The 27754-nt window shown below is 41.6% G+C and overlaps 1 protein-coding gene across 1 annotated transcript in view; it reads right to left on the bottom strand.

Annotated features, from left to right (window-relative positions):
- The window catches only part of spire2 (spire-type actin nucleation factor 2), a 48057-nt gene continuing 20303 nt past the window's right edge, over nucleotides 1-27754 (bottom strand). The window contains exons 2-15 of the mRNA XM_005449312.4: nucleotides 26953-26996; nucleotides 25020-25412; nucleotides 23225-23305; nucleotides 22960-23124; nucleotides 22116-22202; nucleotides 21065-21182; nucleotides 17266-17432; nucleotides 11921-12143; nucleotides 8329-8456; nucleotides 7503-7640; nucleotides 7348-7415; nucleotides 6328-6355; nucleotides 4488-4585; nucleotides 1-1183 (exon numbers count right to left, since the gene is read on the bottom strand). Coding sequence (XP_005449369.1) covers nucleotides 826-1183; nucleotides 4488-4585; nucleotides 6328-6355; nucleotides 7348-7415; nucleotides 7503-7640; nucleotides 8329-8456; nucleotides 11921-12143; nucleotides 17266-17432; nucleotides 21065-21182; nucleotides 22116-22202; nucleotides 22960-23124; nucleotides 23225-23305; nucleotides 25020-25412; nucleotides 26953-26996 — 2096 coding nt within the window. The 3' untranslated portion in view covers nucleotides 1-825. The remainder of the gene's footprint in view (nucleotides 1184-4487; nucleotides 4586-6327; nucleotides 6356-7347; nucleotides 7416-7502; nucleotides 7641-8328; nucleotides 8457-11920; nucleotides 12144-17265; nucleotides 17433-21064; nucleotides 21183-22115; nucleotides 22203-22959; nucleotides 23125-23224; nucleotides 23306-25019; nucleotides 25413-26952; nucleotides 26997-27754) is intronic.

Genomic DNA, 27754 nt, shown 5'->3' with positions numbered 1-27754 from the left:
TCGTGTTTGTCGTTAGATTTTATTGCAGCTGAGGTTTTCTTAGTGTTTACAAAACCAGAGCAGATTGCAAGCGTCCATGGGGAGTGAAAGGGGGCAGGAGTTCCACACCAGCATCGTCACGCTGCGTCAGTTAAGGGTGCAGCCTGCAGCTTCACCCCGTTACATTCACAGTGTCGCCGCCGTCGAAGCCTCATCCAGCTGGACCGGGGACTTTTTGGATGATTATACATAAACGCTGAGGGTCGTGTACAAGCTTTAAATTTACAATTCTGTTTAGTTACATTCAAGACAAAAACAAGGCAACCACAGAGCGCTAAAATGAGATGCTGACTCTATGCTGTGCAGCTTTCACCTCCACCCTCTCTCTTCTCTCTTACAGCACCCCCCTCCCCCCGGCACTCTCCTGATCTGCCCTCTCCTCAGAATGCAGCTGTGAGCGTCGGGGAGTGTTGTAGTGCTGTAGATAAGGCAGAAACAGAGAGAGCTTCTCACTCAAACCTTAAAAGGTCAAGAGCTCTGTGCATGTGTGCATTTGTGATGAGTAAGATATGGAAGATAATGCAGCTGTATGATGGGTGAGGCGGTGGTGGGCTGGAGTCTCTAGTTTCTTACTAAAAAGGGTTCCATACAGCTCGAGAAAATTAGTTTTTTAAGCTTTATATATCATAGCACAACCATTCAACCCAGTAATATTTAAAGAACCTTGAAGCACCTCACTGGATCGAGTGTTATCGTTACAGTTTATTGGAGCCAATCAGATGGCTTGCTGAGTCGTTACTGCTGCTAGTTTGTCTGTGAATGTGTGCACAGTGTCCATCAGTCTGCTCATTGGCTTGCATTGTTGATCGTCTCGGCACGGTGGAGCTGCTCTTGATGTTGGGAGTGGGGAGGGAGACACTGTGGCTGAGGGAAAGGTGGAGGGTGAGAGTTTGCTTGAGGGAACGCCTCGACTTGGGACTGGCGTTGCAGCTGTGGTCTCTGAGCAGCAGCGGCAGCAGCAGCAGCAGCTTTGGCCTCCCTCTTGGGAGTATTGTTGAGGATGTCCAGGCTCCGGCGACTGGAGGAAATGACATCGGCGACGAATTTGGTGCATTCGGCGCAGATGTCCCGCAGCGTGCAGCCGTGAGCGTACAGGTGGGGGAACTCCTCCTCCACTGAGCGGCGGGATAAGCTGCGCAGGGACCTGCAGAGGAGGGTGGAACAGTTTTATTAGAACAGACGTGAGGCACTCAAAGAAAGCCGAATATAAAACTAGGGGAGATTTCCATAATGAATTCGTGGTTCTTTAACAATAATTTAACTCAGGGGTGTCCAACTCCAGGCCTCGAGGGCCGGTGTCCTGCAGGTTTTAGATCTCACCCTGGGTCAAAACACCTGAATCAAATGATTAGTTCATTACCAGGCCTCTGGAGAACTTCAAGACATGTTGAGGAGGTAACTTAGCCGTTTAAATCAGCTGTGTTGAATCAAGGACACATCTAAAACCTGCAGGACACCGGCCCTCGAGGCCTGGAGTTGGACACCCCAGATTTAACTGCACATCCAATAAGCACTCAGGACCATCCCTCACAGCCCCAACATCCAAAACAAAAAAGTTTTAGTTCACAAGTCATAAAAAACTGAGGTCTCAAAAAACTAAAACTGAACTGACCCCCGCCCCTAAAAAATAATTTATTTTAAAGGTTTTAAATGTTATATTTATTTTAAATAGAACATTTTCTGGTTTTCATAAAATAATGGGTTTGAAAGTCAGCCATCAACAGTGTTATATCTTACAAAAATAAATTGTAGTTGCTTTTTTACATATTTAATAAATCACACATGTTGTGGAAAAGCTACAATACTACTTTAAGTTTTTCTTCTTCACAAAAAGCCACTAATTTCTCTTTTTATTTTCTTTGTTTATTTATTTATGTATTGGCAGTGCTTTTAAAAGCAAGCTGACAATAATGACTGCTCAGCAGAGACACACGGCGCGTCTCAGTAAATCAGCTGAACATCTGGAAAGATGGAGCTACACTAGATCTTTCCAAGCTTATCCAAAGTGGCTGAAATATAAACACAGACATGCGGCAGCGGTGGGGTGGGAGCATCACAGTCACTAACGAGAAGATTAAGGTCAACTTCTCTGATTGAAAAAAAAAAATACTCGCTGTTACAAAACTGTGTTTCTGTGCACGGAGCCGCACGGTCGGGTCTTGGTGACAGGTGTTAGAGAGCGGATCAGCACAGCACCACGCCAGCGGCCCATTTCTCTCATCAGCTCGCTGTTTGGCTCTCTCTGTCCACTCTCTCTTCCACTTCTGTCTTCACAGGGCCAAAAGCAGCGAGGATTTTGATGACAGCTGGGTAATTATTACATAATGGCTGCTTAGAGGCCCTGAAAGAGGCGCTGCACTGATTACATAACTAAAGAGAGAGAGAGGGTGGGGGAGGTAGGTGGAAGTTGGTGATTGGATTGAATAGGAAATCTGCGATTGGTTGAGGTAAGCACAGAGGCTGGTGCTGCTTAGGCTTGAGAAGGTTAGCAGTCATTGGCTTGAGTTAGAGGCAGACTTAAATAGATTTGACCTGTTTTTCAGTCTCGGTGTCCACCGTCCCGGCATTGAACCTGAGCAGTGAGTGGATGACAACACTGTGGGGAAACTGGTGTGTTGAGTCCAAATGTCAGGTTAGCCTCAGGTTTGGAAACAGAAAGGTGTGCAGCTCAGAAGGTAGTACTTAACCTAGCTTAGCTACGCCAGGGGTTTCATATTTGATACAAGGGTTTTTGAGACCCATGTATCTGTCTGTGCAATAGGTTGCACAAAAATGCCAGAAGTAGCAGATATGATACAAATTAAACCTCAGATATGCAAATTAATATTTAATTTATTTTTAAAAAATTTGAATTTTGGGGCAATTATTTCACGGTCCAGGCCTTACAGGGATTAAACCTTTGAACTTCCTTATCAGCTCTGACGAGCTTAAACTAAGGCTGTAAACATGTTAAAGAGGACCTATTCTGCTCCTTTACAGCTCCTTTAATATTCTATGTAGCGCTGCATTATTCACATTTAAAAATAAAACAAAACCCGAAACACATTTTTCTCTTCTGCCAGCTCCTCATTTGAATCGGGGCTTCCTTTCCTGAAGCCTGCAGAGGGGCAGCAGGCATTGCCTGGGAGAGAAGGAGTCTTGAAGTTCCAATTCTAAGTTAATGTTATCAGAAAATGGCAACCAGAGTTATTATAGTTTTGAATTTTCTCATTAGTTTTTCTTTTTATTTAGTATTTTTGTTTTAAGTTCAGTTTATCATCCACAGCAGATTTTCTTGTTTCAGTTAGTTTTAGTCTTTTTAACTATTCTTGTATAGAGGGCAAATATATGGAGGGCAAATGTCAGAGGCAAGATTTAGGATAATCAGTGCAGGTATCACAATCAAAAACAAAGAGCATATATATAATATATATAATCATATATAGGCATCCAGAGTCTATATTAACACATCCATCATCAGACAGATACTAAAACATTTCCTTGGTATATTTTTTATTTTAGTTTAGTCAGTTTTCAAAGTTAACAAAATAAAACTAGATGGGATGATTTCGTTAAGTCTAGTTTTTATTTTTATTTTAGTTTTTTCACATCCAGTTTTAGTTTTTAGTTTATTTTTTGTTTATTGAAATAACCTTGATGGTACTTTTTGAAATGAAAGATGTGGAAGGCTGTGACAGCTGCAAACGACTGCAGCAGCTGCAAACGACTGCAGCAGCTGCAAACGACTGCAGCAGCTGCAAACGTCTGCAGCAGCAGGCACTCCAACAGGAACTTTACGTTTAACACCTGCTTATTTTGAGCCACACCACTCCAAGATATTTTAGTTGCTTTCTAAAACACAAAAGTGTTTGAAGAGAATAAGCCTCTGTGCTAACAAAGGAGTAACAGTGATTTCCTGAGAGGTTCCTGTTGTTCTTCCCCCCACATGGTGTAGCTGTCAGCAGGTCTGTCTGAACTGCCATTCCTCCCCAAAAAAAAAAATAATAATAAAAGAGCAGATTAGGACACTGCCAGTGAAAGGTGCCAGACACCAAAGATGTGAGATCGACATCTAGGGACATTTTAGAGAGTTTGATGTTAGAAAAAAGAAGCTTTAAATTAAAAAACGCCATGTCTGGCAGAGATTGAGGAGGTATGGGCTCCTGCCAGGGCTCTACTGCTTGGCTATCATAGCCGTTCCCAAACCCCCCTCTCGTGTAGATTTTAGGGGATAGTGGTTGTCGACGGTGCAGACTGCACCCCTTTTTAAGAGCTCTGCAACAGGCACAGCCTCCATAGGAAACTCATCAGCTAGATTTGGAAAGGACGGTATGTTAGGTATGCTTTTTGATCTTTCTCCTGGTCCTCAGTGCATACTTCAGAAGAAAACTGTCGTTTTATTTTCAGCCAGTTTTATAATCTTCTCTACAATAAACAGACTCAGCTTCTGAAGACAAACACAGACTCACTTGTAGACTTGGCTTTTTTGTCCATGGCTCTTTGGAGTGCTGTGAAAGCCCACAGTGTACACAGGAATGTGGGCCATCTTCTTTGAGGGAATCTTCATCTGGAGCACAGAAGAGGCACACCAAGAGGAAAAACAATCAGGCAGAGGAAAGAGAACAGAGAGAGCCTGTGGTGGGAGGCACTGCAGATGACTTTCACATTACAAGTATTTCTAGCCTCTACGACAATAGAGATTCAAAACACACGAACATCAAGGCCACGAGCCATACAGTCACAGAGCAACAATAAGCAAATGCACATATTTCAATAAAAACCAATCACAATCGGTAAAAAAACACAACACACACAAATTAGCCACAGCACACAAATCACACAAAATCCAAACCTACAGAGCACAGAACCACACATCCAACACGGCCCGGGACTGAGGCAACAAATCAAAACCAGCAAAAGAACAAAAGAAGAAGTGACGTCAATAGAAATGACAAACTCAAATAATGCGTTAATAAGCACTAAAATATGTCATTTAACACCGTTCTGCAGCAGCTCCAGAAGCCTCTTTCTTTCTCTTTTTACATGTAAAAGCTCCACATAGCTTTACTTAATGGTTAAACCTGAAGCATAAATGACTTCATGTGTTTATCCTCATTAAAATGCAGAGCTTTAAATGCAAGTTCTTTGTTGTAACAATGCTTCCTGGCAATAAATCTTATACCATTACCAAAGCCTTCTTATTTCCCCTTAAATGGCCTTTTCTTCCTCTCCACTCCCAAATTCTGGAGGTATCCTCTGATAAACCCCGCTCTTTAGCGGTGAGCGTCATCATTCAGGAGGATAGAGTTTGGTCCCAGACTGTGCAGATATAGGATCGTCACTGGTTGCAGAATCTCATCTTGATATCTCTTTGCACTGAGATTGCCTGCAGTGATGACAAGCCTTGTATTTCCAGTGAGGGAGATAGCACCCCACAGCATCGCGCTGCCTCCATTAAAAGCTGTTACCCTATCAGTCCACTCCACACTTTGATGATCCAGTGGCCGTAGGCAGAGTCTGGACTCAATGCTGAACAGCGCTAATCAGGCGCCAGTCAGACATCTGACAGTCGCCAGAAGCTCAAAACAAGAGTTAACGGCAGAATAAGCAGTTTGACATTGGCAGAGAAGATTTAACAAGTTTCTCATAGGTCCAACCCACATACTCTACTCTGCTACTTGACCTACAATCGTGTTTCCAACAGTTTTAAGATTTCTAAGATTTGCCAAGAAGAAGCATACAACCAAGAGTGTAATCGACCAAACTAACATTGCCTTTCTTTTTGTGTTCATATAAAATTTACAACAAATTTTATTATGAATATAATGGTGATACTCACTGCACACAGCTCTGGCTGTGAGTGCAGAAGCTCCACCTACTCCGTGCTCAAAACCTTCTGTTTATGAGGAGCAGCCAATAAGAAGAAAGTTGACTAAAAGGGAGGACGGCTTTAAAGGGAGTCGTGACAGATGCCAGAGTCCTCACACCAGAGTGATGCAGAGAGCGGTTAAATCTACATCTTTTATACTGTTTTACATTAAAAATAAAATTTGTTTTTCGTTTTTCTAGCAATATTTTTTAACTTAACAATTCACAGTGTGTCACAATGATAGTTCAGATGTGAAAAAGTTGAACTTTATATACTTTAATTAAAAAGACCTGGTATTAAATGACAACATGTATGAACAGAAAAATTAAAAACTCTACAGCAGTAAAAGTAATGACATGAAAAGCAAGGCTGAGTACAAAGTCATTCACAGCAGAATAAAAACAGAGCCAAAAGAAAAGATTTGAAAGTTATAAAGTTACCTTTGCACTGCAGGAGCTGCAGACAGATCTGAGAGAAAAAGAAAAGATTTTACTACAACAGCACGCATGTCTGCACACTTTCCTACTGCTTAAGCGGGAACAGGCTGCTCTGATAGCTATAAACCCCCCACCCCGGTAAGACCTGTTCTCATGGTACTTGTTCTAATAATCCCTAATTGTAGCATTTGGAGGTGCAGCGCAGTCACAGCACGGTCCCTGCTTCCAATCTCTTGCATGAAAACCTTTGAATTCAGTAGTGATTAGTGGGAGCGTAAATGTCAAGGCTACAGAAAAAAATTTAGTGGCATTGAAGATCCCAGTAAGCACAGTGGTCTCCATCATGGCAGGAAAAAGGAACTGGGAGACTAGTCAGGGTCGAGAGAAAAATTAATTCAGGAATGAGCAGATGATAAGCGGCTCCAGAGCGCTCTGGACCTCGGGCCGGGAAAAAGCTTCATGTTCTGACAGGACAACCACCCTAAACACACAGCCAAGACAAAGGAGTGGCCTCAGGGCCACTGTGAGAATGTCCTTGAGTGACCCGGTCAGATCCCAGGCTTGAACCCAATTTAACACTGTTGGCGAGATCTGAAAATGACCGCGCACCAACGTGCCCTATCCAACCTGATGGAGCACGAGAGGCTCTGCAAAGAAGAATGGAAGAAACTGCCCACATATATGTGTGCTAAGCTTGTAACTGAGTAATGCAAAGGCTGAATACTTGTGCACATGTCACATTTTGTTTGTTTTTTTCATACATCTGCAGGACATTTAAGCAACCCTTGTTCACTTTGTCATTATGAGGTATTGTGAGTAGATTTCTGAGGTGAAAAATGAATTTAATCCATTTTGGAATAAGCCCATTACCTGACAAAATGTGGAACAAGTGAAGTGTCATGAATACTTTCCACATGCACTGTAAATATGCCCGGGTATTGATTTGTGGAGACTCATGTTTCAGCTGCAACCTTGGAACAAACGTTTAAACATCAACAAGAGAATGAAAGACTTCCTTCATACCTTTTGCACAGTAAGCAGGTAGACGGCCACGAGAAGAGGGGGAATTTCACTCTGCAGCAGCAGCAAACCTGACAACACACACTCACAGTCAGTGAATCCTGTTAGTGTCAACAGCACAAAGAAACACTGCACTGAGAGAAGTTCTGCACTGTTACCTTCCCCCGCTTCAGGTTATTGTAGAGCTCTTTGCTCTGGAGAAACTTTTCCATTTCTGCTTTGACCAGTACTCGCCGCACGTTGATGACCTCGTCCACGGTTAAGGCGAGGCTCTCCACAGGGTGGCTGAACTCATCCTGAAGACAACCGAGAGCAGTTAAAGAGAGGAAACCAATCATTCTGAGCTCCCGTCCACGGTTTATTTTAAAGAAAAAGCTAAAGATAAAAGATTACAGAGGAAAACTGTAAACTGGCTGAGGTGAAAACCAAAATGTTAGCGCTAGTTAGAACTATCACCTGCAGTTTTATGCTTGTGTGAAACGGTTAAAGAAAAGGACTTGTGTTCAAACGATTAACTAAACCATGCAGGAAACTGCCAGAAATGTAACATTTCAACACAATAGTATGTACTACTCCTTTTACAACACAGAACTCTCTGCCAGTCTCATGTAATGAAGTTGTTTGCATGTCCTCTTGCACAGTTTTGCACCTGAGCCTCCAACTTCCCTTTCTACTGCACAGATACATGTTGTGCATATCTGTGAAGGGAGCAGTACACACCCATGAAGGTTTTTTTGGCATTTCTCTGCACGGATTAGCCTTCATATGAAAAATAATATGGCAACTTTCAAAATAAAGTAATTTCTGTTGATTTAGATCAATATTATTGATATTACAGAACTTCAGTAAAAAAAAAATGGAGATATGACCCCACCAATCTAAGCTCAGTAACAGATAAAATTGGCTTGACAGGATGAATATTTCTGCAGTGATGTCACGTGAAGCCGAGGACCATCCTCTGCCTCAGCAGTGATTTCATCTCACCATCCACTGATGCTCGTCTCCAGCTCTGGACTCAGACGTGGTCTCGGATCCCTCTGTAGTCTCGTCGACTGAGCTCAGAGACAGGCGGGCCGGAGAGGGCGGCACCCAGCCGTGAATTGGGAAGGAGGCTGGCACGTGGACATGGATGAAAAGTGAATGAGACAGAGAGGGAATAATGAGCTGAGGACAGCAGAAAGTGAATGAGAGAAAGCCACGAGTCGCGGTCTGAAGAATCCATGAATTACACATCAGCCTCTTTCATTCAGGCCCGTCTCGGATCTCAGGCCTTCAGAGAGTTTGTCGATCCGACTGGAACGCCGTCATCTATTATTAATCTGATTTCAGTGGAGTGATTCGGCCCATGCTGCTACATCTGTAACTCAGATCACGGTGAGAGGTCTGCTCTTAACACAGAAGACCTCACACAGTTTAAACTGGGTGCCTCTTCGATCCTGCAAATGGAAGGTGTCAATATGTCTCTGATGGAAAGTAAACAGGGCAACGGGAGGGCTGGAACAGGCCAGTAAACATGATCAGCGCGTATAATTTGGATCAGCTGCCGATGACAGCCGGCTTATAGGCTTACCTCCTCTCACTGGCACACTTGAGGCCGGAGAGTCCTCTATTGGCAAAGCTGTGCACTGCAAATTAAAAATCCTGCTATCGTCCAGCTGAGTGTAATGTTTATGGCACATAAGCACTGTGGATGGCTTTGCAGAGTGGATTAAAGTCAGGATCGTTTTTCAAACAATTACCTCTGGATATGGACACCGAGGCTGCTAATGCACGAATCATGGCTATCAAACACATAACATCCTTCCCAGGGCTTTCATGCAGCACACAATTCAAAGCCATTAGCTTCTACCCTCCTTCACCCAATCACTTGATTTGATTACAATCCATCACCAGTCTCTGGGCTGCTTCACGGCCGACGTGAATCCAAGTCAAGGCTGCACCGCGGTGAACTGACACAGCTCTTCTGTGAGGTAACGGTGGTTCAGCGAGGTTGGAGATTGGAAGCAGTGGTGACATAATGTCTCCCAAACCATTAAATCATTTTATTAGCCCGAGGGTTGGGAATCGAATAAACATTTTCTTCCTAGAGTTTTGGTTTTGTAGACTTAACGGTAATTAGTAGCTGCTGGGTTTTGTCATGACTGTTTACTGCTGCTTTCCTTCCAGGCCTCGAGGCAGAAGAGGTGGAAACTTACAAAAAAGGCATTTAAGACTTCAGTAACCCCTGCACTCAGTTTGTTGGGTCTGATGTCTATTCGGAGGCATTTTTCATTCAAATACAGCGATGGAGAGAAATTAAAGTCATCAGGAGGCTCACCAACACACATCTCTGTTTTTTACCAAGCTAAAGAAAATTAAAGTGGCTGTTCATATGTCTGTGAATGTACAGACAGCTGTTACTGGATTATTCTGACACTGAAGAAACATTAAAAATGTCCAAGTTTTAAACTTTTTTAATGATAGAAGGTCAGCAAGGGAGGTTTGTGGTTTTGGCTTGGTGTGTCCTCCTGAATTCACATATCTATTACAGACCAGGGTCTCAGGGTCTTTATAAAGACAAACTTGATGCAAGAATGTACAGTACAACAAATCTGACCCATGCACAGAGACGTTTGGAACCTGCTGACACAGATGGTGAGGCAGTGAATCAAAGCCAAACTATAATAATTAAATATAAGCTATCAATATATCTGATACCATCTGATACATTTATATTAACTTCAGACAACACACGTCCTCCCACGGTGTGAAGGAGAGATTTAGGAGGTCAGACTCTACAGTGACCAATAGCAGTAGTAAATTAATGTGTGCATACACAGGCCTGATATCTCAGGTTTCAACCACACTGCAATGCTCTCTGTTGTTCTATTAACCGCTGAACTATGTGATATTACATCTTATTTTGTACTGCTTTACTCATATTTAAATATCTTATATGGTGTACAGTTTCCCTATTGTTGAATATAGTATTATTGTTATAATACAGAGGGGTGAGCCAGATATTGAGCAGAGAAAGCCACATTAAGTTACCAGGGCTGAAAAATTGCTCTTTTAAAACGTGCAGCCAGATTTGTTTTTTCCAAGCATCAGTATCATGGGATTTGTTGTCATTTTCAACAGCAGAACTGCACAGATTTCATGCCTGTGACGAAGAGTAACAGAAACAAACACTGCTTCCTTGGACGCGTTCTGTTTCCCAATGATTCACTGGAGAAAAATGTTTTCAGTGCGGGAGAATTTCATATAGTATAACCTGTTTTGATGAGCCACCTATCCCACATGATGATACGACCTTTAAATGTTTAGCCAATAAGAAAACAGATAAAACATCCAGGTAACCAGTGCTTGTTGTAGTTCAAAATCCTAGAAGTTTAGTTGGTGGTGTTTTGCTACTAAAACTACGACATATCGTATATTCCATCTTAATGACAGACCCATAAAAAAGGAGCTGATCGGAGTTTATGCTCTCCACATGTACTCATGTAGCTCACAGCCAGGGGCAGCTCTCACACATCATTACACTGCATGTCCTCATCAGGAGTAACGAAGGCTAAGTTTACAGTTTAAACCAAACATAAATAAATCACATTTACAAAAGATGATTTTGATCACATGATATCCCAGGGTGGGGTATCCCAGGTGACTGCCAGAGGTCAGTGTGATTTGAAGGACCAATCAGCGGCCTCATTTTTATGTATCAAAATTCATGAGGTGTTTATGGTTAAATGTAGGTGTTTAGAGGGTGGGATACAAAGCTGATCCACGTGCACACATGTCCTGGTACTCTGTGACTTATTAAGGAGTATTTGCCTGCTTGTTTCCATGTATCTGACTTCTGTATGATTTTAATCTGGATACTAACACACTCTTTTATAAATGAGACCCCAGGACTTGTCCTCTGTCACGTTTAGAAACTTGTTGAAAACCAAAGGGAATATCTGATCAACCACACACCTCCCACTGCAATCTTAATCTCACTTTTTTTTTCTCCTTGAAGGCTCAAAAACTGGCCCTGTGTCTCCCCCTATGGGAGGAGACTTAGCATTGCAGACAGATGAGTCATCAGCCACGGCTGGATCAGAGTCTGAAGACTTTCATAACAAGCAAACGCTAAAACAGCTGATATCGCCAGTGATTTCATTTCAGACAGGAAGCTCTAACCCCCTAAAATGAGCTGCTGCAGTGTTTGGTTGGGATTGATTCACAGACAACTTCTGAATGGTGGTGATTGTGAAGCACTGCCACACTGCTCAGTGCAGGCTGAATACGCAACAAGCTGTGATCCTGCACTGAAAACCTCCTGATTACAGCTTCTTTTCAGTCCTGTGCATTTACTAGAAGTAGCTCAGAAGCTGTTCAAACAGGTTTGAAGATGAGATAGCACATCTCGTCAGGGTCTGTTCAGTACCTGTCAACTCAGACACACCTGTTCATTTAAAAGTTTAATTTCAATTAGTGTTTTTATAGAGAGTAGTGTGTACCCAACATAGCTTGGAAAACCCCCCCAGAGAGCACCTAGAGACATAAAGAAACACAAGATTACGCATTTGAGTACGAGCATAGAGGATATTCTGACCTCTGTGTTGAGGAGGAGCACCGGCGCTGGTTAGAGTCCTGGATCGAGGCCTCTCGACCCTTAGCTTGACCACCCCGCCCAGCTGGGCCGACTCAGAGAACGAAGGAAGCATCTCCCCACGGAGCACAGCCAGGTCGTGCTCCGAGAAGGACCGATCTCTTTTCAGAGGAATCGGGGAGCTCTCGGTCCTCCGCAGCTCCCCGTTATCTGGAGACTCCTCCTCCTGTGGTGGAAGGGTGGAGGGTGAGGAAAGATTCGGGGTGGGGAGGAAAAGTGAGGGACCAGGGAGATGAGCAGGAAGAAAATAAGAAAGTAAAGAGAAGTCACCAAACTATAATGACCTATCAGCTTTAATTCTCCATTTTCTTCTGATTTTCACAGTTTAGGATGCATCTATCCTGAGCAGTGTTTTCCAGCTCCTTCTGCAGGATCCTGTGCATTCCCAGGCCAGAAGAGATCCAGTACCTCGCAAAACTAAGCTAACACCCCAGTGAAAAATATGTTATTTGCTATTTTTAGGAAGCTGAATTTGAGATATGGCTGGAAAACCCCAAGAAGGAAGCAGCTGACAAGGAGGAACAGCAGATTCACCCCGAAAACCTTCAAACATTCAATTTAATTATGAAGCTTTTAGTCTTCCTCAAAGCTTCTCAACCTAAAGGTCAGGACCCCATTTGGGTCCAAGCGATATACAGTCTGCAAAGTTTTATAGACGCACTACTAGTACTTCACCAATTCATTAAGCTCAGATGGATATTGTATGGGAAGAGACTCAAACCCCCTCCTCAGTAACAATTGCACCTGAAATGACCTCCTGCATTTTAGGAAACTAAGCCCTGTCTTTGTTTTTTTTAAATCAGGAGGATCCCCTTTCATTCTCCTGCATTTTATCAGTTCAGTGTGACATTTAGCTTTTGTGTGAAAATGGAGGAAGTGAAAATTCGTTTTTGCCTGTCAAACAGAAATTTAACACCACTATGCAGGCCTGTCTGGGAAATTTACCCCAGAGTGGGAAGAAATTTAAGCTGTGAGGAGAGCTGCACCCCTAAAGCTTGACAACAGGTTACTAAAAATATGATTTTTAAATATATTTAAGGAGATTTGATAATATAGTGTTGCTCTCTGAATCCGAGTATCAATTACAGACCATAAGAGAGCCCGCCTGAATTGGGTCCAGTTTTTTGGGAGTAAATAAACATTCTGATATTAATGTATGAGCTGACACACCTTACACTTGACTAGACACACACTTGATAAATTAAAGCAAAAACCTATAATGCCAGAAGTCTATGGAACTCTTAAAGAGGGAAAACTACTATTATTACAAAACATAATCTGACATTTGGTGCTTTGATTATGGTGTTGGAGAGAGCACCTAAGATCAGTCGGGTGTTTCTGGTTGAGATCTCTTGTGCTTGTACCATGTGGGTGTCGGTGGTCTCTTCCACTTTCATCAGGACAAAATATTTAATCACAGGATGACGGCATGTATTGATGTAATTGGATGGAAGTGTCATGTGGAAGTTTCTGCTCTCTGATTTTAAAGCCAAACCAGCACGATTTAGCTCTGAAAAACCAATTTCAGAGAAATCCCTTCTAGTGATGGGATTTCCGGCTCTTTTTAGAGAACCGGCTCTTTCGGCTCGGCTCACTAAAAAGAGCCGGCTCTTTCGGCTCCCAACCGGCTCTTCAGGTTGTTTTGTTGCTTTAGTTAATTTATTATTAACAACGATATAAAATTATACACAAAAGGAATTACTAATGTAAAAAAAAACAAAACGTGGTTTTATTTATATATGTTTATATATAAATATATACGGTGGCCCCTAGAGACAAAGCACGTACAAACTCCAAAACACATTTCTAGCATTAACTGACCTTCCAAAGCAGAGCTACCTAGATCACTTAAATTACACAATTCAAAGCATAAGTGTATTGTTTGTGTATTTATACACAAGCACTCATATATATTCAAATAATTTAAAAAAAATGTTCATTTACCTGTTACTACCACACACCAAATCCGGTCGTTGGTACTTGCTGGCTTGTGTAGCCACTAGGTAACAAAAGCTCAACACTGCCCCTAGCATCCTGGAGCACTTCTGTTGGGTTTTGTACGTGTTTTGGAGTTTGTATGTGCTTTGTCTCTAGGGGCCACCGTAAATATACTTTTATTTATTCACTCCACATAAAATGTAATAAATAAATCATATAATACAAAAACCAACTATTTACATTTCAACTTTTAACTATTTAAATTTTCAGCTTTTTCCTTTTAAACAAGTTTAAAGTGAAACAACACAAAACACTGCAAACCACAACACAATTAAATATAAATTAAAATATGAAAACAAAAAGAAGATGCACATTCTCTGTCATATGGGCCTGCATGAATCAACTTTCTGAATCCTTTATCATCCGCAACTGAAAATAGTTGTGGATGATTACTGTACCTTTCTAATGTGACGTTGTTGTCCCTGGCTCTCTTTCTCTCTCTCTCCCTCCCGCTCTGTTCCTGTGCTACTGCGAGTAGTGATGTGCGATGCCACTGATTTCCTTTCCGATCCGATACCAAGTAAAATTCAGGGTGGTATCGACGATACTGATCCGATACCGATACTCTGTACAAAAACTTAATGTTTCATTGTATTTCATAATACAATATATAATTGTATTATGTAATTGTAATAATATAGCTTCATAATGATTACAAGACATCAGACTACTCGTTCTTATTGCTTAATAATGCAGAATTATCATATAGAAATAAAAAACCCGAAGTTGTGCGCTATTTGAGCATGTTGCCTGCCTGCAGCACTAAAGGACTCCGCGAGAGACGTCTGTCTCGCCCTAGCAGCACCTGTCCCTCTCCTCCTCTTCAGTTCGCCTCAACATAAGCTCATCATATTCTGTGATATGATTTACTCTGAGGTGTTTGACAAGGTTAGTGGAGCTACCAGAAAACCTCAATGTCTTGTCACATGTATCGCAAACCACGTCTTGGCTGTTTGTGGAGGTAAAATACGTCCACACATGACTCCGCTTACGCTCAGCCATAGTTGTGAGTGCGCACGCCAGGGGCTGCGACACATTTATACAGCCGTATTTCGCATATGACTATGAAAGGCGGAAGAGGAAGTAGTTCCTTCCAAATGATATAGTTTCTTTCCACTGTGTTCCTGTTAATGAAAAACTACAAATTTACCCCAAAGTACTAAAATATCGATATTGTAACATGAGAATCGATTCTAGAACATAAATTACTGGTATCGGAAGAACTGATATTTCAGTATTGATTCACACACCACTAACTGTGAGTGTAAGTGCCGCCCCTCCCCCCTCTTCCCAGCGCAAAGCACAAGGCTCACGTGCGGAATGAAGTGGAAAAAAAGTGCGAGAGAGAGGGTGAGAGAAAGAAAAAAACTCCACGGCTCGCGTCGTTCGCTTCAAAGAGCCGGCTCTAAGAGCCGTTTCGTTCGCGGCCGACACATCACTAATCCCTTCCTCTCTCCTACTTTATGAAAACAATGCCACAAAAATGTGTTTATAGAGGTACTGCAAACTAGATCTCAATGCTAAAGGAGGAGCTCTAAACACAACTGCTTAAACAGACAGTAAATGGGATGTGTGGCACTGGCAGATCATGTGTATACGTACTATCAAAATAAATGTGCTTATTGCAGTGAGTCTTCCCTCTAAGGGCAGGGTGCTCAAACTGCAGTCAAGGGGCCGGTGGAGGCGCTCTGTTCTGAGTTTGTGTTCGGTTCTACTCTTCTTTCCTTAATAGTGCTCACAGTGGACTTGACCTTTGGTATTATCTTATCTGACATTGCTGAATGTCAGATAAGAGAATACCAAAAATATCTATAATGGGACAATATCAGCCAATAATACTGGCACGGTAAATGGAGTGGTTCTTGTGTAGTGTTTTTCTTCTCTACCTGAGCACGCTATACAACATACCACATTCACCCATTCACACAAGCTCGTTTTTCTGCCCTCAAGTGCTTTCTAGCCAACATTCACATTCCAATGGATGCATCAGAGAGCAACTTTGACTAAGGATATTTTAGCATGCCGACTCAAGCAGACTGGACTACCAACCTTCTGATTAGCAGATGCCCTGCTCTACTGCCTAAGCTACAGCCAACTTAGCCTTCCCATAGATCATGCAGACTATAGAGCAGGGAGTAACCTTTACTATCATATTACCCGCCATTTAAAAAATCCAGACCAAAAACCACAATTTGCATGGAGCCACAAAACACATTTTGTGGCTGACAACATTATAAACAGGCGTCAACAACTACAAAATAAATAAATAACAGACTACAGACTATGGGCTATGATTATGATTATTTGTTATTTTTACTTTGAATTTTCAGTACAGTAACATAATTATTTTTGTTGCATCTAAGAAAATGTAGAAGTAAAATAAAAAAAGGAACATTCATTTGTCAGAGCTACAGGGAGAAACTGGAAATGAGCAAAATAGCTGCATGAACCTCTGGAGCCCCCTGCTCTGAAGCACATCCTGTAGTTTTAAATTAAAATCCTATTTGGACAAAAGGTCAAATTTCCAGGAATCCTAGAATCCCACACTAATGTTAATCCCATCCAAACTGACTCATTTTCCTGGTCAATTCAAACAGAGTAACATTGAAAACATCACCCCTGTGGAAATGTTTGCACAGCTTAAACTATAATCTACTTTAAATTAGTTTGGAACAGCTGAGATATTACAGTAAGTAGTTGCTGTCTGCAGTGCCTTACAGGATGGCCACAGAGGAGGTTTAAAATGCTTGAGAGACTCGTTAAACCGTCACAGATGTACTTGGTGCAAGGAAAGAAGCAGGAGAGAGATTATGACATATACCCAATGCCACATTTCCTAACCAAAAACTTGCAGCACGTAGCAGTGGTATAATATGAAATGTGAAAGCAAGGTGAAAATGAAAGAAAGCACTGAGGAGGCAGAAGGTAAACATGTCATTCCCTCTGGATTAAGCAGAAGTCAGTTCTGACCTGCAGATATCTCCCCCCCTGCACCTGTGAGGATATTTTTTAAAGTGCTAAAGCGTAGGGGAGTTTTAATGTTTGATGTAACACAGCAAGAGTGAGAGGAGAGAAAGAAGGAATTTCCCAAGTTGCTGAGTCTTTGTGCAAAAGAGAAAGCGATTCTTCCCAGTCACTGTTTCATTTTCCTCCTCAGAGAGGAATCTTAACCCACTTAGATTGGGAAACAGAGCCTGTGCTGCTGTGAAAAACAACACTCAGCCCACAGAGAAGAAATTCCCAGAGTTTCCTTTCCTATTCCCCTTCAAGATCACAGAGTTCCAGCTCACCTCAGATATGTTCATCTCCTCCATCTCGGCCAGGGTCGGGGCCTTGAGCAGGATGCGAGGACGGGATGGTGGCCGGGGTCCGGGCTCCGACACGGACAGGTCGATGCATGAAGTGGATTTGACATTGCAGGGACACGTCTGAACCAGACAGGGCAGAGAGCCAAATGCTGAGGGAAGAGAAACCAGAAACCAGAAAATCTCAGGTGTGCTGAGATCAGAAGGGAGTAATCAGACGCACCCTGTGTACCATTTTGGAGTCAGTGCAATGAAGCAGCTCTGCCTTATTCCATAAATTGCACAAAGGTTCCATTTTCAGTTTTGTTCATATTGTCAGAAAGGGTTAATACTCATAGGCAATGCTAGTGTACATGCTGTGATACATTTAAAAGTGTATCACAAAATGCTACTATGCTACATATGGTGGGAAATTCCACATGTGTTGTGCATGTTTGCAATAACGTCCAACTACCTACACACAGGTAGTCCAACACGACCTACCTTGAACAGCAAATTCGGGGTGAGGACTCAGTGAAAAGCTCCAGGCCAGAGCAAAAGCCTTGGCACCAAACTCATAACTTTGACACTCCCACCTGTGCCAATTCTGAAATTGCTCTTCCTCCATTCAAAATACAAAAATAACAAAAAACCAACAAAAAACAAAAAAAACAGCCAGTGGTAATAAACAATGGCATGAGACAAGCTGTTCTGATGTAATATTATGGCTCGATTTGCCCTAAACCACCTGCCACAAACCTCAGTGAATCATGTTAACTGTGATTAATTTAAATTTTAGCCCTACCCAAATTTATTCACACTGAAATTCCTAGAAATACACTATATGGACCTCACCTCTTAATCTTTAAATTCAGGTGTTTTCAGCCTCATTGGCACAGGTGTATAAGATCAAACACCTCACCTTACAGTCTGTCTTTGACAAACATTTGTGAAAGAATGGGTTATTATAAAGAGTTCACTGAATACTGTAATAGGATGTCACTCTTGCAACAGATTTATTCCCTCATAGATACTCCGTAATCAGCTGTTAGTGGGATTATTGCAGAGTTAAACTGTTTAGGAACCACAAAAACTCTAAGTGTGCAGGCCACAAAGTTATAGAGCAGGTTCGCCAAGCACTGAAACACATACAGTCCTTTAAATTGTAATAAAAACAAAAACAAAAAAAAAGTACAAACCCTATGCTGACTTGATCACTGTAGAGTTCTAAACCTCCTGTGGCGTTAACATCAGCGCAAAAGCTGTGCACTGGGAGCTTCACGACATGGTTTTTATGTCCAAACAGCTCTGGTAGGTCTAATGCGTAGGTAGCATAGTACTTTGGTCCATTTAAAGTATATATGCAATAAAGCAAGCTAAAAGAATTAACAGCATCAACACCTTTGTGTCACAAAACTGAGACTACATCTTCCTTACAAAGTCCCTGCAGTAACTTTTTAAACACCAAACCCCCTGCAGAAGCAGACCATTATTAAATGGCTGAAAACATCCTGTAGGAGTTTGAGGAGAACAAAAAAAGGATAAAAATAACACAAACACTGGACTTTTCTAAGTAGCCAGTCAATCCATGCTTCCTTAAACTTTTAAGGTGGTATAAGTAAAAACTGAAAATAATAATAAATGTGTGTGGATCAGCCAAAACCTGCTAAATTCATTGGTTTGATGGTTTGGCTTTAGCTGCTAAATAATTAATAAATAATCTAAAATAACTCTTAAGTGTGCATTTAAATACCAGTAATTGGAAGTCCTCTAAAAGCACAAAGCAAGTGATTGACTTTAATTCTTAAATTGTATTTTACCCTCAGACATATCAGCATATATGAGGCTTACTAAAAAACTCCCTTTAGATACAAGTCAAGACATTTGATTCCTCTTTCTGAATAAAAGCATGCCAGTCCAGTTGACTAATTTCAGTCTCTGCAAGGCAGCTTCCTTTATAAACAGTCCACACACTAAAACACGCTGACCTTGATCTGAAAATAACAGGTCAATATTTATGAAATGTGAGATGACCTTCATGTGACTGCAGCTCTAAATAGAAAAGTATTGTTGTGACTCTCAAAGGCTACAGTACAGAATGTCCAGACTCACTATGATGCAATTATTTCATCAGTTTAATGCAACTGTATTTACCTCTGAAAGGGCAACTGCATGCAGCTGCTTACCAACTAGATCAACAAACACGCTGTAGACAGGCTTAAATTTAAATATAATATTCATTATAATGAGAACATTATTGAGCACTTGCAAGGACTGATGAGAATGTTTCTAACTATATAAATAAACTTTCATTACTTAATCTATATACAAAGAATAGATTAGGCAGTAGTTTAATATGTACTTTGTAAGTTGCACAAATCATCCAGTGCTTTATTCTGGCAAGTGCATCCAGTCAGAACAACGAAACACAGTATGCAACCACTTTATCAAAGAAGTATTTTGTAGGTCTTTGTATCCAGCAGCTTGCAGCTTGCATGGTACAGCTGGACTCTAAACAAGTGAGCTCATTTTTTAGGTCACTGACAGAGTTTAAAAACCACTACAGAGTCCCAGCTCCCCTGTGATGGTCCTTATAATGAAAATAGGGCCAGCTCGACAGAGAAGCTGATACTTGCTTTGTGCCCGGCTTTTAGGCTCATGGTGAAACTGCAGAGACATCCAGGGAGTGACCCAACAATAGCAGCAGGTTGTTAAAGCCCTGCCCAAGAAAACTATGAATATGTTTTTTTTAAAACTTAATGTTAAAGAACTTAATGATGACACTTTACAGGGTAATAAATATCTGTGTTTCATCTTTACTGCTGGAATGACCCAGTCACAGGTGTCTTTTTTTATATCAATTACCCAATGCCTAATAAAGTACCTGACATACACTTCATGTACATTCTCGCCATGATATTTACATGCTTGTTATTTGCATTTTGACAGGAGTGCCTTAAACCTGCATTCTTTCTAATGGTCAGCAGGGGGCGACTCTTGTGGCTGTAAAAAAGAACTAGAGAATACGCAGGAGTCCATGAGGAGAGGAAAAAATGCTCACTTGATCGATGACCTCTTTCCTGTAAGCAGTTTCTGATCTCAGGCACTACTTTCACGTCTTATTTATAACAACATGATTTCTCTCTTCAAATAAGAGTAATTACTGTCTTTGTGACTATCAGTGTCTTACACCATTGTGGAAGAATTTTGGCCCACTCTTCTTTACAGCATTGCTCATTGAGGTTTTTATGCACAGCTCTCTTAAGGTCCCACCACAGCATTTCAGTCAGGTCGAGGTTTAGACTTTGACTGGGTCACCGCAGCACTTTGATTCTTTACTTTTAGGGTACCCGGGCAAAATGTGGCTGCACATCCCTCCATCACCGTGCTGGAAGTTGGTTTGAGGTATTTGTGCTGATGGCGTGTGTTTGGTTATTGTCAAACATCAAACCGAAAATAAACGTTTATTTAATCACCCAGTTCTTGGTACCTGGTATCTCTTTTGGGCAAAAGCAAATGCTATGGTGAAATGTGCAATATGAAACCTGTCCAAGCTCTCTTTTTCCAGCTTATCCAAACTGAGTGGAGGGATACCAAACAGCAGAAATTAGGTTTACTTGTATCACATGCTTTAAGTCTGTGAACCAGGACTCTCAGGTCTCCTTTGGCACTTTGGGTCTTAACAACAATCTCTAAATGCAAATCTATGCAGAGCTTTTGAACCTCCTTTTGATTAGTGGCATTCTTTGTTCTGTTTATTTTGTTTTATCTATCAACACCCCGGGTTAAAAGACTGTTCCCTTACGTCTCGAGCTGGGTGGAACTACCGGCCTGAGCTTCCTCTCCTGCTTGATCTCAGCCAGGACCCGGTCGTGGAGGGACTGCTGCTGTGGGGGAGGAGGAGGGAGGCTGCGCTCTGAAACCTAAAGAAGAGAGGCAATTAGGTCACATCCACGAGTCAGAAACAAATATAAATATATTACTTTTGTACTCTGAAGAGAAATTTTGATTATTCAGTACAGGTTATGTAGTCCATGTCCATGCTGAAATTTTAAAACCATGATACAACCACACAGAAGAAAACAGCACTGTGCTATGACATCAGTGAATGTTAGAAATCAGGCTTAATAAAATTCCAAACAAAAATAAGACATTTACTGGAGATCTAAGTATTATTTATTAATATGCATCAAAGAGAGCAGCATTAAGAAAAAAACCCCCCTAAACTAAACATTTTCCACTGGAGGAGGTTTATTATTTCTAGAAAATCCTGACATGAGTAACACACACACGTCTATAACTAAACGACAAACATCCCAAACCACACAAAATTGGACAACGGTAATTTAAACTTAAAACTTAAGAGGATCTCTCATCACAAAAAGTTTTTTTTTTTTTTTTTTACAATTTTCAGCATGAAGAGAAAGAAATGTGCATCTAAACCAGTTGGGAAGCCAATCAGCCTCGTTCACATGCAGCAAAAACAAACAAACAAACAAACAAACAGTTAGCAGGAACAGGAGGCTGATGATCATCAGATAATCATGCATCAGATAATGTCATAGTTTTATCATTTGGGGTCAAATGAGGTCACTGAGATCAGGACCGCTATGACCGCGCAGCAAAATCAACTTTAGAACTAGGGATGCGAATTGAGAGCTGGTTCCCAGTAGTCCAATTCCTTGAAATTGTTAGTCTGTTTGTCTGCTGACCCCATCAGTTCCAGTTGTGCTATGATCAGCTGATTTTATTTCGTGTGTCGGAGAAGGAAAGTAGTCATGCCGTCTGCAGCGTGGACATGAACTCTACTTTTATTGCACAAAAAGAGTGAGAAAAAAACCCCTAAACCCACTTACTGGTTTAAGTGGAGGTCTTGATCTGATGAAATCCAGGATCAGTTCGTGGGCATTTCTCTTCACTCTAGTAGGAATATCACCATCCACCTGAATAAGCCAGGAAACAACGCAGAGCTTACTTCCTAAAACTAGCTTTTGTCAAGATAGACAGAAGTCTAAGACGGATAGCAGCGACTCTTTTTTTGGTAACTTGGTCAGAGTACATTGCAACATGTTATGAACATCATGTATTCAAAGCAGATAAAACAGACTCCACACATCCAGGAGCATATTCTGGAATCCAAAGGTGCCTATAAACTATAACAGAACATTAGAAATATCTGACTCTCTGACCATACTATACTCATTATAATGTATAGAAGTTAGAAACTGTAATCACAATCACAGTGCATGCTGTAATCTACTGGTATTTTCAAAAAACTGCAGCTGCTGCCAAAACAGCAGAAGGTTGAGAAAGGCCTTCATTAATATTTGCATTGTAAAGCTGAATTATGCATCTGCCTGTGGAGAAGGCCTCGAGATGATTCACTGCCACATGCATGCCTCCCATAGAACATTTTCTTTCTGCAGTAAAGCCAATTTACAATACATGCATGATGCAGTAAGGTGCCTGAAAAAGGTCTCTAGTCTGATTCCTGTCTGCCCTGAGACGAGTCCTGTCAAGTTTCCAGTGAAAACATTTCAGAGCTTTAAGTGCTTACTCTGCAAAAACAGCTCCACTGATTTCAGCTTCTGTTCTTCCAGTGACACTTCAACTACTTTCAGCATTATCTAATGGACCATTAGACGTCATTTCATAGCTCAGATCTTTACATTTCACCAACTTTCATGTCTGAACTCTCACCATAACTTTGCGTAGTTGGAACTTGCGAGCTCGTATGTCCTGCATGAGCATCTCGAACGGCGTGAGGCTGAACTCGGTGGGCAGCGGGTTGAACGGCTGTTCCTGCACCTTCTTCAGCTTCACTCCCTGCCTGAGCTCCTTCATCAGCTGCACCCACAGACGGGCCTGGCATTAAGCAATACGCAAACAACAACACCACTCATGTGCATGTGTCAGAGCAACAACACTGCTGTCCTCCCTGCCACAGACTGAATTCTCCTCTCACCCAGTCTCTGTGTTTCAGAGTGTCCAGTTCAGCCGTAGATCTGTCTTCCAGAGATTCCTCCGATGAGATCTTCTTCAGCATCTGGGCAACAAAAACATTTTTTTGTAGACAGCAGCAGTTGCCCATGACGACTGATTTTTATCTCTAAAGCATGCCCAGATCCACCTATAGTAAGTAAAGCAGGTCTAATTTGTTGATTTTGTTAATTGACATCTACAGACAGTTGGAGTATTTTTACTGTTCATCTTTGTTTTGCGGTGGGTTTAATACATTTGGATGCGTTTCTGATTGTTTCTTCCATAACAAACTACTCCAGAGATTTTGTTGACTTTGCAAATTTAGATGCTTTCAGCATCTGCAAGTCCACTAATACTTCAACTGTTTTTAACACCTAATAAGTATACATGAAAGTATCAATTGAGTTATTTGTGATAGAGATGTTTTGGGAATTTTTCAGAAAACCTATCAAAATGTAAGCAAGTCAAAAACTTGATAATATATCAAGTTGTGGAAACCAGAATTAAAGCATATTGCACTCACTGACTCAGAATAAAGTCAATATCCATTAGTCTTCCCATATGTTCTCGATGGGACAGCTGTGAGCGTGTCATTTTGGGTGAATGCTACTTTAATAAACCATCACTAATGTTAGCTGCTAACAATACATATGAAGCCATTCATATCATTTTTGTTGCCCTGCCTGAGTAAATTATTCAGACAGTTGTCTTCCTCTTCTTCATTTGGCTGCTCCCTTTAGGGGTTGCAACATCTGCCTCCATCTTATTCTAGCATCTCTCACATCGTCCTCGGGCACACCAACCCTCTGCATGTTCTCCTTCACTACATTCATGAATCTCCTCTGAGGTTTATTTTCCTCCTGCCTGAAAGCTCCAATTTTAACACACTTTTTTCAATATATCCAGTATTGCTCTGTCCCTTTCTGGACACCCTCCTCCCTTTTCACTCTTGCCATATCCTTTTGTCACAGGTCACCCCTGACACTCCACCAAATCCACCCGTCTTGTGCTCTCTTCTTCTCCTCTTTTGTGGACTTCCCATTGCTTTGAATGGTTGACCTCAAGTGTTTAAACTCATCTAAACTTCATCTGCTCTGCGCCTTGCACCCTACTCTCACTACAGATCACAATGTCATCTACAAACGTCTCAGCTCAAGGAGAGTCCTGCCTGACTCCTGTCTCCTGCCTTTCTAAAAAATTTTGGGTTGGGTTGGAGGGTAAAATCAGGTGGAGATACAGCTGCTGAAACAGAAAGGCGCTAACTAACAACAACTCTGGACTGAAGGCTCTCTGCCTCATCTGGATCTTCATCTCCTAGAATGACACAGTGTCAGTCTACCATCTGCATGTACTCATGTAAGCAGTTTTCTGCGCCGTGTTTCTGCTAAATATACATGAGTCGATCAAAAAGCATAAACACTGCAGTGACACGCCGCAAGTCAGATTTAAGGGTGAGTAGTTGGAGGAAACTGTGGAGGCGGCTTCTTCAGTCATTTATCAGTCTCCAGTCTGCAGGATGTAAACAGGAATATTAATGGAGAAAGGCTGTAAGAATTTCAAATTTGGAGGGCACACACGAACACTACACACTGCACACCACTGAAGCAGCAGCTATGGCGTGTCAGTTATTCTTGTTTACACCTGTTGTGGCACATACCTGATGCTTTCAAGGACAGCGGAAACCTGAGATTGCATTATGCTGCTGAGTCAACTCTTTATTGTTTTTCTTATTTTTAACATTCCAGTGTATCCTATGAATACAAAAAACAAAAGCGTACCTCCTTTGCATCTCTGATCTTGACGAGGAAGGTCTGCAGCTCCAAGGTCTCAACAAACAGAGCCCTACAGACCGCCTGGTAGTGCTCCGGAGCCAGACTTGGGTTTGCCAGCCGAGATGCACACAGTGCCATCACCTGGTGGAACGTACACACCGGCCTGATTATGCCCTCCAGGTCGTCCTCTTCCTCTACCTCCTCCTCCTCCTCTTCCTGTCCACTGTAGCCCTCATCTGTTGTCGCGTTTCCGGCGGAGCTGTAGCCCCCTTCACTTTGGTCCCCGGCCGCCATGCGTTCGATGAGGCGCTCCAGCTGTGGGCTGAGCTCGCGCTCCTCTGTGTCATCCAGCCCCCAATCCAGGGCTCGGTAGATAGCCACGCCGAGCAGGTGGACCAGCTGGAGGGATGAATGAGGAGGAACCACAGCAAGGCAGTTAAGAGTATTGCTAATAACTGTTTTACAGATCCAGATAAATATAATCTAAAGACTCCCTTTTAAGCATTCTTCAACCATGTTGCTGTTGTAAAGCTGGGATGTCAAACATAAGGCCCAGAGACCAGAATCAGCACCGCAAACACTTAATCTGGCCCACTGGATGGCTTTGGAAAATGTGAAAAAGGGCATAAATTTTGGACTATTCACTGAATTTTTACAGTTTTTAAAGTTTTACGGTTTTCGTGGTGAAGACATCCCCCACTAGTATGTTATTCATACTATACATAACTATTTAAGTAATAAATAAACAATTAGTGACAATAAAATGTCATTTTTCCCCACCAACTACTATAGATTTTTAATTATTATCATTATCATCTATTTATTTATTTTTTACAGTGGGTCCACTGTAAAATTGTGATTTACAACTTAACCTGAAGGTGGCGATGTTGTCTCAGTGTCCTAATCCCTAATCCCTGGCCGTTTCTCAATTCTCAAGTACGTACTCGCGTTCTCGGTGAGTACGTACCCGCCGAGAACGCGAGCACGGACTCGCGATATGTACAATTGGAACACCTGCGTACGTGATGATGTCACAGGTCCGGAGTTTTTACTGCCGTCCCCTCTTAATTTAACTGTGAGTAACATGTTATGAAGCTTAACTGTAATCACAGCCAAACCGGTTTACTCAGGAACAAATAAAACACTGAAATAAACCAAACATTAACATTTAGAAGTGATCTAAGTGACTTATATATCATTTTTAACCTCAGTAGTGAAACCTCTAATAATAAAAATAGTGTACATGTACATACGTGTACATACCTTAATAAAAACAAGCAGGTGAGATGTTAGAACGCTTTTATTTCTATTTTAGTGGACACTCAATACTATAGACAGCTGCTGGGGTTTCTTTAACCTGAGTAGTGAGGAGACCGCGAGCGGGGGGGGCGGGGGGTTGAAAACGATGTGCCGGGAGTCCGCTGTTGAGTTTTGGATGAAATGCATTCTGGGATATTTAGCTGTACCAAGTCCACACCGATGCATGCTCGATAAAACGGGCGGAGCGAGAACACATCCGGGACTTTTTCGCGTTCTCGGCTTGATGCGTACTTCGAATTGGAACAGTACTTGGTCTCCGACTGATGACGTATCACGAGTACACGAGAACGCAAGTACGCACAAGTACGCATATTGATAAACGCCCCTGTCTTCCTGTTGAAAGAGATGTAAGGGAGTTTTTCCTTCCCACTGTTGCCAAATGGTTGCCCATAGTGGTTTGTCTGAATGTTAGGATTTCTTTTTAACTTGTTAGAGTCTTTACCTTGCAATATGAAAGCGCCTTGAGGTGACTGTTGTTGTAATTTGGTGCTATATAATAAAACTGATTTAATTTGAATCTACCTTTTTTTCCCCCAGTAACAGCAATTTTGACCCCAAGGACAAGGGACAAAGAAAGTACTGCACATCTCTGAAAAGTCTGACAGAGTTTCTTTCTCACCTGGCACTCTGTAGCAGGAGGAAGAGGAGGCCCATCAGTGTCATCTAATGAGACAAAAACAAAAAGATAAAACCAATAAAACCAATCTGCAATTTACAAAATGTTACTTTTCATAAGGTTATGATTTAGCAGTGTTTTACATCTACTCCTATTCAATCTCTAAATAACAGAGGAAAAAAATGCAATATTGATTTATACACTTTAACCATCTAAAAAAGTTTCATTTCCAGTCAGCGATATTTCTTGGGATGAGCCAATTTGATTAAAAAAACGATGCCAGTAAATTGTATAAAGTAAATCCTTTGTACAATATTTTAATACGCAGCAAAAAATATAAAAATATCACCTCATATTCCACCTAAATGTAAAACAAATAAACCAGTCTCCACGTGCATATCCCTTTAAAAACACGAGACGTTGATTTTCTCAACCAGTAAATCCACATCAAGGCGCTCTGTCCTAATTCTCCTCTGCGTCGTGGGTCTGGATCATTTGTTGATTTGATTTTATGCTATTACAAACTTTTCCCCCCACCTCTCTTCTGGGCTGCTGCCCTATTTTTGAGCTTTAATGACTGAGCGTAACTTTTGAAACTTTAATCCAAACTAAGATTTGTTCTGAGCAGTTTGCATCTCACTTTTTAATACACCCCTCAGGTTTCCCCCCCCCGGCCGATGTAGCCTAGTTAAAATGTCCCAAAGCACAGATTTTATCATTTAAATTAGTTTTACATAAATTTGAGTATTCTGGAACATCCTTCAGGCAGAAAAAAAGACAAAACCAGTCTCACTTATGATTTGTA

This window comes from Oreochromis niloticus, linkage group LG7 (assembly GCF_001858045.2).
Source record: "Oreochromis niloticus isolate F11D_XX linkage group LG7, O_niloticus_UMD_NMBU, whole genome shotgun sequence".
Classification (NCBI taxonomy): domain Eukaryota; kingdom Metazoa; phylum Chordata; class Actinopteri; order Cichliformes; family Cichlidae; genus Oreochromis; species Oreochromis niloticus.
The sequence above is the reverse complement of the archived record's forward strand: the minus strand, read 5'-3'. Positions and strand labels throughout refer to the sequence as shown.